Source organism: Ascidiella aspersa, chromosome 3 (genome assembly GCF_963924565.1).
Source record: "Ascidiella aspersa chromosome 3, kaAscAspe10.2, whole genome shotgun sequence".
NCBI lineage: Eukaryota > Metazoa > Chordata > Ascidiacea > Phlebobranchia > Ascidiidae > Ascidiella > Ascidiella aspersa.
Window position 1 is genome coordinate 7,010,930 of NC_139449.1, and position 11,330 is coordinate 7,022,259.

The following is an 11,330-nucleotide window of genomic DNA, read 5'->3' on the forward strand; positions in this document are numbered from 1 at the left end:
CGGTAAGAATATTATTCTGCTTTCACCCCTTCGATCTACTACATTTAGTAATGTTAGTTATACAAGGTCGCAATAAATTACAATCAGACATATCTGCTTGAATGAGATATAACATATTCTTCAAATATGACACCAGTATCAATTAAAAGCCAATAGTACAATTACTAAGTTAAAAACTGACGGATACTGTAGCAAACTTTTAGGTCAAATATCCTAAAGTTGCTTGCCGGTGATGGCAAACCTAAAACTGGCACAGCAAAAACAGCAGATGTTCAACTTAGCGTAGTTTACGTAGATTGTAGAATAACACGCCACGGTCGCCACGCCTTGCCACAAAGTCACGTCAAAACAACAGGTTACTTCAGGTCAACTGGTCGCACGATAATATATCACAATAGGAATATTACGTCACAGCGGTCAATGACAGAAGGCAGAGTAACGCAATGTCTGGGAATATAAAGTGGTTTTCTAGGAACAACGCAATTTGGGACAGATACGATTTACATTGTATTGAATTTCCTGGACTATGATTTGTCTTTCTATGTTGAGAAACTTCTGGGCATACTGTCTTGATATTTTAAACGCTCTAGTGTCAGTTACATGTTGGTTCACCTTGATTTGTACCTCATGTTGTTCTATTGTTATCCTACAGTTGGCATAACGCGTCATCGCCTATAGAGATGTCCAAATAACATTACAAAAGTCAACGCGGTGTTATCTGGGTTTGTTTAAAAATAACCAGGGGCCGCGATTAGTGGCAGATAAGAGTCAAGTCTTGGACGTTAAGTGCTCATTACCGATTGTAGTATGGCAGTAGCAGAGACAAGGCAAGACTTCTAGATATTGTATTTTGAAACCACCAAAATTTCATAGTATTTTACAAAGGTAAATATTCCGCGAAGAGGACGGTAACCAGCAAATTACTTATTTGACAAAAGTCAGGGGCCTAAGTAGTCAGAGCTGGTGACACTTTGTTGATTACACTTAACCTGAAAGCTGTAACAAGCATAAACAGCGTCATTTATGTTTTGCGATTAATTCAATTCAGCATGTTATTGCATGACCATTCAAACTGCGGAAAACGAAATACGTTTCAAAAAGTACCGTACCAGAAACCACAAATGCCAAAAAACGTGAATGGAATAAAACCAAAGAAAAGTTGTGTGAAAAATACAGTTTGACCTGAGGAAGCCTGGTCGTGCGAAAGCTTATCGAGGATTAAATACAATTTGTCTTTATATAGTGCCACATGATTTATCTGCATATAAAAACTTAGTGTATATAAAGTAACAAGTTCCAGGTTGGGCATAAAAGTAATTTTATAGGTAAATGTCGCTCACAATGTATAGTTTTAGTTTAAACGTTTTTTAGATAGATTTAATCTGAGTGTGTTAGGCGGCTAGCAAAACACTTTACTGTCTCACAATGGAGCAGCAGGAAACCGTTCCGAAGGTGATCGCCATCCAACAAACGACCACCACCACAACAACAACCACGTCATCAACTGATGACGAACAGTCGCCGCAGATCGGCGACATTCAGGCGTACGAGACAACGCACGGGGGGTCGAGCGACTTACAAGTGACCTTAATGCAAACCCACGACCAGGAGCGAACCTACAACCGGCTCATGGTCCTCCCGGATGACGTCACATCGGGACGTCAGTCGTCGGCGTCCGACGTCAGAGCCACGTCACCGAGCTCGCTCGACGCAATCTCCTTCACGATCCCTTCGTCGGCGCTCGGCGAGCCTTCCGAGTACCGCGAGCTGAACCAGGACACTCTGACGAAATACTACGGTGACGTCACGCCTTACGGCACCGTGGCGCGGCCGGGCGCGTCCAGTGTTACGTCACAGCGCAGCGGATCCCCGCAGCCCAACTGTAGCACGCCGAACGCCAACCTCTCGACTTCGGTCTACTCGACTTTGCTGCGGACAACAAGCTGCGGACCCCAGCAGGTTGCAATGGGCGACCGACGACTCCAGCATGTTGATTTCCTGCCCAGCAGCGTCAAGGGAAAGTGCGGCAAGCGAGAGTTCAGGAGCTTTAAGTAAGGAACTTGCACGTTGTTGATGTTGTTTTGATGTGGTGATTGTTCTTAAAGTAGAAAATTGAGTTGGAGCTGAGGCCTTTGATGCTCCATATTATACATTGCAAGTGACAGGCTGTGTTTTTTGCAAGCGCGAGTACAAGTCAGGGTTTAGCACGTTGTTGTTCTTGTTGTAGATGTGTTAAAATAAAGTTCAGTGAGCATAATCAGGTCGCTGTTGTTATATTTACGATTAGTATTCCGGTCGCCTCGTAAAAAAGGTTAAGAAACACTGGTCTAAGGCCTTCGATGAAGAAGGTTTTGTAATTTGCGCTGTGAGCAACAGTCCGCCCTCGGTTTGGTCGGAGGTCGTGAGTTCTAGCCTTACCACATGGCATTTTTTTTTAACTTTTAAGATACTCCTGCAAGCACGATTATCCTAATCAGGTCGAGTGATTTCGGTCAGGTTTTCTAAAGGCATCCGGTGTACTTCTGGCATTGCTAATATTTAGTCCTTTTCCGTTTATTTAAAATAGTTTACGTTTTTCGGTCTGTTGGTATTCACACTGGATAGACTTTTCCCTCCACCACAACAGGTTTAGTTATTCCGTTATTATGCTTTTTTTAAGAGTCCCTTTTAAAACGAGGCAGACCCAATTCAGAATTTACGTGTACTGTGTTTCCTTACACGTTTTATCAGCTTTTAAATTACGCATTTGCGACTTACAGAGATTGCGTGAACCAATCAAACCAGTGGCTCGCTGACCAGTCATGCGTGAAGCTAGTCGGCTGTGAAACGTTACGTCATCGACTTGATCATTCGCATCGGATCAACCCTGAATCTACTACGTCACACGACAGATCATACGTCAACGGACTCCGGTTTGATTTGTTTTTCACTTTAATGTAACTTAAAAGTCGATTATTTTTTGAACTCAATACACGGGGTTTCATAAATTTACCATAGTCATATAGTATTGTGATAAAATCGGCGAAATGTCGAACGCTCGAACTGCGCGCAATAGAGACGTGATGCAATAATGAGGTTAGTATGACTAGCTTATCTCTGTTGATTTCAATATTATATCTTTACCCACCTTTAGCGTAGCAGGTCTGAGCCGCGGCGACGTCGTTGATGAGGATCTTTCTGTGGTCGACCAGATCAATGTTGGCCAAAACCAAAAGGGTTTAGCTCGTTTTAAGAGCCTAATTATATGGGTCGAAAATTTATTTTCGGAACATATCTTGTTTTTTTAGTTTTCGCGTTTAACGCAAATGTTTACAAATGTTTTCAATATGAAGACAACATGAAGTACATAACCGCTAAAGAGGATAATTGTACCGTATGTATTTTTTTCGCTAAGACGTTTTGACGTGGTATCTGTACATCAGTAGTATCAAAAGCCTTCACAAGTAATTTGTCCAAATCAATATAACAAATGCCATTGTATCGAGTAATGCTGGCCTAATGATCGTGTGATCAAGGCTTCATGTCTTTAAACATTTTGTTCATTTTAACAAACTGAACGCAGTTTTTTCTTGCTTCGCGACAGATTGCATCTGCATAAAAAACCCTTGAAAAGTTTTTCGTGATATATCTGGTATACTCTCGTTTGTTGCATCTCAAATGACGGATTGCATCAGCCAAAAAATCCCCTTAAACTGTTAACATGAGCTATAGGCGCCTTTGGGCTAGCAAGACTAACTCAAACCACAAATCTATTTCAAAGTCAAAGGACATTTGAGCAAAGCGTAAAAGTTTTTTTTTACAATGACGCCTATTAAAAATAGCCACAAAATTGGGGCAGTTTGCAAAAGTGGTCACGGGCCAAATAATTTGCCGTAGGCCATACTAACCACTGGTCTAAACAATGTATAAAGACATAAATTTTAAAGTAACAAGAATTTGCTAAAATATTTATCTGGTATCACCTTACGAATTACCTTTAAAAGACAAAGTCGCACCATGTACTCCACCTTCTTTTGACTTGTTTTCACCTAACTGTTTTTCAGCCTGTGGTTCTACCTGGAATCCGAGACCACCTGCGGCGCTGTCGAGCTCGCCTACCAGAACTTTCTTCCCAAGTACAAGAACGAGGGGCATCGTTACAAAGAGGGGGACTCCCCGTTCTTCGAGGAATTCCCACAAACGTTGACTCGGATAAACGAGAGTTTGCAGCGATCGCCGCTGAAAGGTCACCAAACGTTTTGCAACGTCATAGAATCAAATGTTATACGTGGCGTATCGGCTTGGGATTAAAAAACTATAACTCTATATAAAGCTTAGGCTAAATACTACAATACATGAAAATTAGCACTCACAATGTAACGTAGTTGAAATTCGTTAATTCGGCACTTCTAATTTTAATCTAATTTGAAAAACTGAAATGCTCTAATTTTAATCATAATCGATTTTAAAAAGCTTAAATAAACTAAAGTTGCCCAGGTCTACTCTAATTGTTATAAAACTTGCTGTAAAATGGAAGATACTGCGCGTTTATAAAACCAAAGAGGATTCTGTGATCCAGCCCTTCCGGAGTCGTACAATAACGGAACGCAATATATGGCATACCACGTGCCTTTATGTAGCCCAGTGGTTCTCAAACTTAAAAAAAAATTACGCAACGGTCCCCCAGCAATTCTTTTAATTGCTCACGGTCCCCTTATATACACAAATAAACACAAAACAACACGTTGTTTTTAATGGTTTCAATGGGACGGGTGCACTTGTTTCTTTGCTATATGCTCAGCTATGTAAACCTCTAACGAATCACTTTATTTGAGTGAAGCAAACACGAACAGTTTTAAAACCGTGACCGGACAGCTCACAGTGTCAGCGCAGCAAGGTGTAAAAACGTAATTCTTACTAGCACAACGCAACATTATGACGTCACAATGCACAATACTGCTTAAAACGTGCAATCACGTGAATGAACATCTTATCAGCTTGGTTTGGAAAAGTAAGTTGCCTGAAAATTTTATTGCACAAAAAACTATCTTCTTCAGAAGCGACGTGTTGATTTTTTTTAGGTGCTTTGCGATCCCAGCAAAATTGTCTCGCGAACCCCAGTTTGAGAACCACTGATGTAGCCTGACATTGCTTGAAATGTAATTCTGATTAGGCTGACTGGTTTTGGTGAGCTTTTCCGAAGGCTACATAACATTTCTGCTAGTGTTGAAAACTAGTTGTAACGTCGTTTTTTTAGTTTGTTGTCCTTAATGTATTTAAAAATCTTAAACCTCCAATTTACATAACAAAAATACGGGTTCTGAACAAGTACTTCTTATATTTCGAATTCTGAAAACTGATACTGTATTTTGTACATGTTTATGCGCCTACCAGTGCTGTAATGACTTAAGTCAATGACATGACTTAAGTGTTCTTAAGTCATTCTTTTCAAATGACTTGATTAGACATAATACTAAAATCCAAGTCAGATATTTTCTCAATGTTTGCACATAAAACAATTTGATTGCTATATGATGTTTTTTGGGTATCTTTTGGTTGAATTATCGCTAATAATCATGACTTGACTGGGACGTGACTTGGGCAACTGATGATTTGGATTGTGACTTGACTTGTTTTAAAACAAAAAGACTTTAATAAGACCCCGTGACTTGACTAGTACTTATGGATTTTAAAAATGACTTACAACACTGCCTTCTTCTGCAAAACCTTTAGCTTTATTTCCCAACGCTTTGACATGAATATCCAATTTTTCCAGGCGACATCATCTCGATTGAGAGCCTTGCTGCCAACTATAAGACGGTGTATCGAACCCAGGAAAACCTGGAGGTGGATACAAGCCACACCAGCATCGACAAAGCCGGGAAGTGGAATTTCACCTTTGTTAGGATCTTCTACTTGAAAACCAATCAGCAAGAACCGCACGAACACCCTAAGTTGGGTAAGCGTAAAATAGGGAGATACGGTGTTGGTAGATTTTTGTACGACTGGCAAACCAAAGCTTTATTTTATTGATACCGCTTAAACGACATAATAGAAAGACGAAAGAGAATAAAAAAGCACTCATCAAGAAGCGTCAGGCGGGGATAAAGGCAAGCCCACTCAACTTTTATGGTTGCGAGTTTTTCAGAATTTAAACTACATATATATACTAGTGTTTTATAGACTTGATCATAAAAACAAACGTGGAAAGCACTGCAGGCTAGTTGTTTTTCTGGCCTGCTCTGCTTGCATCAATGAACGACTGAATCGACGACTCTGCGATGGCTTTTCCATGTACTATACGGAAGTCGCGGGCTAACCGTTGGTTAAAAAGCACCTTCCGAGGGTCTAGATTACTGTTGTTATTAAACGCACTGTAATGTATGTGTATCTTACATTGGGAAGCTTCGGTTATGTCATTGCATACTTTTAGCTATACGTCATCGTATATTGTTGTCCAGTATGTCAGGACTTCGTGCCTCACCCAGTGACCTATCCCCCGTCCGTTCTCGAGTTTCAACCAATCAGCGCCGTCGCTGCCAAGGCCAACCGCTGGTTCGAAAAGAACAAGCACGTGGAGATTGTGTCGTCAGAACTGATCGAAGTTCCGTTTAAACTTAAATATTTGGGTGAGTTTGCTTTTCGAACAGTAAAGAATCGAAGTGTGTCTACGACTTGGACAAGCATTTTGAAGAATTTAGTGCAAATATACCCACGTTAGAACTTGTTAGAAATGATCTGACTTGGTTCAAGGAAATATTATAAATGTCAACATCTTAGAAAATAAATCATTCGCCAGTTATATATTCATTTTTTTCTGCTGAACAATGCTGTATAGATAGTCAATTGTACATTTTTATTATTTTAGGTGAACTTTTAGTTGCCGTATGGGATGAATTGTTGTATGTTGTTTTCCGTCCAGTTTGCTAAAGTTTTAAAAATTACTTTTTTTCTAAATCCTAATTTTGATGTGTTTACTTTTTAATTTATATGCTTTTTCCCGATGAGAGTCGCAAAATAATTTTATTTTCATATGTAAACTCAATTGCGATAATAAATGCCCACAGGTAATATTATTCCATGAAATATGCAAATCTGTAATTATTGAAATAGCATCGCACTTTAAATAAATTTTTTAGTGCTTTGAATTGAGTATATAACCAGTTGTACAAGGCTTTATAGATGTTTCTCAATTTTTTTATCATATTGAAAACTTTTTTATTTTTTTATTTCGCGATTGGCGATGTGACGCGGTGTCTATAGTGACGTCACAGCGCGTGTATTGTTGAAAACTATGCCCCCCCCGAGATTACGAGAAAACGGCAACAATTGATTATGATTTTCTAAAACAACATATAAAAAGCATAATTAAAGCATTTAATTGTTGGAGGTTGTAGTAAGACGTTAAATTGTGATTCTCAAAGTTGTTGAGTTTTGGTAATTTACTTGTTTTCATATATTTATTTAGATGTTAGACGTAATAAGAATATCAAAGCCCATACAGAAGTAGCTATCATTTTGAACGTTTCGAGTAGCCTAACTCTTTATTCATTTTTAACAACTTTATGTTGATACCTACTTCTGTAGGGGCTTTGATATTCTTATTACGTTTAACATCTAAATAAATATGTGAAAACAAGTAAATTACCAAAACTCAACAACTTTGAGAATCACAATTTCCAGTGGATTTTCAGTTGAACCTTCATAACTTGCCTATTCAAGTAGTTGGCCCACGATGGACATATTTTCTTCGCTTTTATCCTCAGACGCCATGAAGGGCCACGTAAAGTCGACTCACATGTCGTACGAGTGGCCGCACCACAGCGTCAAGTGGAACACACTGAGGGTGCTGCGCCTCTGGGTCCGGGTGCTTCCCCGCGCCCCCGTCCGGCCCCACGTGAAGGAGATGCTAGAGGTGAGGACCTTCGCCCCCGAGCAGCTAACCACATCGGGATGTTGCGGAGCTCAGAAGCCCATCTTCGCCACCACCAGCGACACGACCAAACGGATCGACCACTGGGTGGCACAGACTGGTAAGCGCTGTTTTGAATTATTATTGATTGATGGGCAATGATGAGCCCAAACCAAAGGAGAGATTAGCAATTTGCTAACCGTTATTCACAAGGAATTTAGTTTATTCAATGAAACATGCACACACATATGTGTGTTTACAACTGATCTAGCTCCTTTGAAGCTTATTTTTGACCAACGATTACGGCTTACGTATGATTAGTACAACGAAAGCCATTGCAGACTCACTGAATTTGCAATGGCTTTCGGTGTAGTAAATTTAGTTTGATCGCAATTTATTCTTGTAAGAATTTGAAATGTAAATACTTGTATGCTACTTTTTACACGTTTTAGAATGGCCTATGCTTCTGAGTCTTTCAAAGTATCTTACAAGTCGTTCCGACCAATAAGTATTAATTCAAATTATTTGTTACGACTCAGAGACATAAATGCCGTAAAACAAAACAGCATTTTTGGTAAAAAAATTAAATTAGAAAGAATTAGAATTTAAGCATACAAGCAATTCACAAGTTAGATTAGAATTGGAATTAGTTGCTTTTCGCTCTAATGCATAGAATTAGAAAACTAGAATTATCTAGTTGTCCAAGTCTGCTCAAAGGACTCTTTTGAGTGATTTAGATTGAATTTCTATAAACTATAAACACTTCGTAACAATCGTCACGTGCCGTTTTAAGGGGCTGACGTCATCGGCATAGAAACCGACAGCGTTGAGGCGTGGACGGGTCAGCAGCGTCACGTGGGAAATCCCCTGATTGAACGCAGCTACAACAAGGAGGATTACTCGTCAAAAATCACGAGGAGCGCCATGGATTACCGACTCACCGTGTTCAGGTTAATACTCGGCACCAGACAACAGTGTTGTACTTACTTAAGTACACTTAAGTCACTGTTTTCAAATAACTTTACTTGACTTAAGTCTTTCGACAAAATGACCTGACTTTACTTCGGTCTTCTGACAAAATGACTTGACTTAAGAGCACTTAAGTCACTGTTTTTAAATAACTTGACTTGACTTAAATCTTTCGACAAAATTACTTGACTTGACTTAAGCCTTTTGGTTAAATGACTTGATTTAACTTAAGTCTTTGGACAAAATGACCTGATTTTACTTCAGTCTTTTGACAAAATGACTTCACTTGAGTGTACTTAAGTCACTGTTTTTAAATAACTTGACTTGACTTGAGTCTTTTGGCCAAATGAATTGACTTGACTTTAGTCTTTTGGTTAAATGACTTGACTTGACTTAAGTCTTTTGCACAAATGACTTGACTTGACTTAAGTCCTTTTGACAGAATTGACTTGACTTGAGTGCACTTAATTTACCGTTTTTAAATACTTTCATTGGTCCTTTTTTATTATAAAATTCGGGTATTTATCTTAAGTTTTGTACATAAAACAATTTGCTTTCTATCATGTTGCGTTTTGTGTTTTGTTTTAATTTACTGCTGAATTTAATGCATTTGCGAGAAAATTGGGTATTTACAATTTTTTACACGTAAAACAGTTTGGTTGATGTCTGTTTATGTCAAAGACAATCGGGTAATTAAATTACAATCGGGTAATTAATTTTAAGTGCTTTAGCAATTTTAATGCTATCATGACTGGGACTCGGTTTGCTATGGCAAAGAGCTGAACTGGGACTTAATTTTGATAATTACGATTTTGAAGCATGGTTGAATGTTGTAGTCAAGCGTACTAAGAATAGCAAAGAACGTACAGAAGATTGGGATTTGAATTGTTATTTGTTAAAAATGACTCGAAGTATATACTCGTTTGTAGCATAATGGCTGGAGGGGGTAGTAAGACGTAATAAGAATATCAAAGCTCATACAGAAGTAGATAGCATTTTGAACGCTTCGAATATCCCTCTATTCATTTACAAGTTATTTGCAAATGATTTTACTGGAACTTAAGTTGTTTCAAATTGAGTTGTTTAAAACACTGACAACAACTTAAGAAAAATTTACCCCTACTTGGAGCATAATGGCCAAGGAATCATTTATGTGCAGGGTCACTTACCGGCCAAACGCTCTCACCAACATGGAAAGTTCGTCTACTCTTCAACCTGTCAAGCCTTGCTGTTGCTTCGTCGGTTGCCAGGTCATGTGATCACTAGAACGTGGCAACTGGCGAAACCCGGCCTCTGCCGAATAGGCGATCTCTCTAAATGTTTTTCTTGTCGTGCTTATTTTTCTGAACGTTGTATATAGCCGAGCGAATGTCAGTGGGGGTCGACATTTCTGCCTAACCGCGGTAGGCGCTAGTGTTGTAATGACTAGGTCAATTACTTAACCTGACTTGAGTCTTTTGGACAGAATAACCTGCGTATTTAAAGTTAAAGTTCCAATAATTTGAGCTTGGAATTTTTCGGCTTCTTATTTGGGAATGTAAAACCTTTTAACCTTTCCATGTAAGCCAGTAATAAAATAAGTTACTTATCGCAGAACCTCGCTTGTTTTACTAATTAATATATAATCGAATATATCGGCTACGAACAGTGTTAATCAAACTTTTGCAAAACGACAATAATGTTAAAAACCACGTTGCAAATGTAATCTTTACAAACAGTGTAATTGCCGAACTATTTTTAACAATAAAAACATTACGGTAGCTTTACAATTCTTGGTTCTTTTTTAACCTACTAACCCCCTTTTTCGCACAATATAATTTTTAACAATCCAACACATTCAGTTGTAAAAGCATGAATTAGCAGTTTAGATTTAAAATATTCAGAGATGAGATAAAGCAGCAATACTATTAACATGAAGTTTCATATATACGGTCGACTTGTAATATTTTAAGGATTAAAGGGTCTATTGTGACCCAAGCAATACGAAATGATTCACCACACCTATAATTTAATAATTGGCTTGATTTACATCTGACATATAAAAATGAGTTTACAGGATAAGCTGAATTGCCACGAAAGACCTTTACTGACGGTTTTCATTTAAAACTTGTCCCTGGACCACTTTCAAGGCTGGTTGTCACTATCGTCAATACAAAAAAGCAAATAAGATTTGTGATTGATTTAATTAGTTTCAAGACTGAAACATATAAAGAAGAATATAGGTCACTTTAGCTATATGCTCTATTATTCGATCACACAGCGTGTTCGATAATGTCTCTTGACATAATAAAGCATCAATTATGCTGTACTACCTGCTATCAGCGAATAATTCGAATTAGTTTAGTGAAAAAGTTGTTACACTAGAAAAATGACTGCACTATAGTGTTCTACAAAAAACATGGGTAAACTGACCCTTGAATTTTTTTTATAGGGCCACCAAATATCAAAATTATCAACGGGTCCGCCAGGC

At 38.5% G+C, this 11,330-nt stretch overlaps 1 protein-coding gene across 1 annotated transcript; it reads left to right on the forward strand.

The window, feature by feature from the left end:
• The first annotated feature begins 536 nt into the window (after positions 1–536).
• On the forward strand, positions 537–10,951 carry LOC146158977 (uncharacterized). The gene is made up of 8 exons (XM_083384815.1): positions 537–2,051; positions 2,760–2,912; positions 4,044–4,225; positions 5,756–5,938; positions 6,441–6,608; positions 7,746–8,012; positions 8,685–8,841; positions 10,020–10,951. The coding sequence occupies exons 1-8, from the start codon at positions 1,426–1,428 to the stop codon at positions 10,117–10,119; spliced, it is 1,836 nt and encodes a 611-aa protein (XP_083240941.1). The 5' UTR covers positions 537–1,425; the 3' UTR covers positions 10,120–10,951.
• Positions 10,952–11,330: the final 379 nt, after the last annotated feature.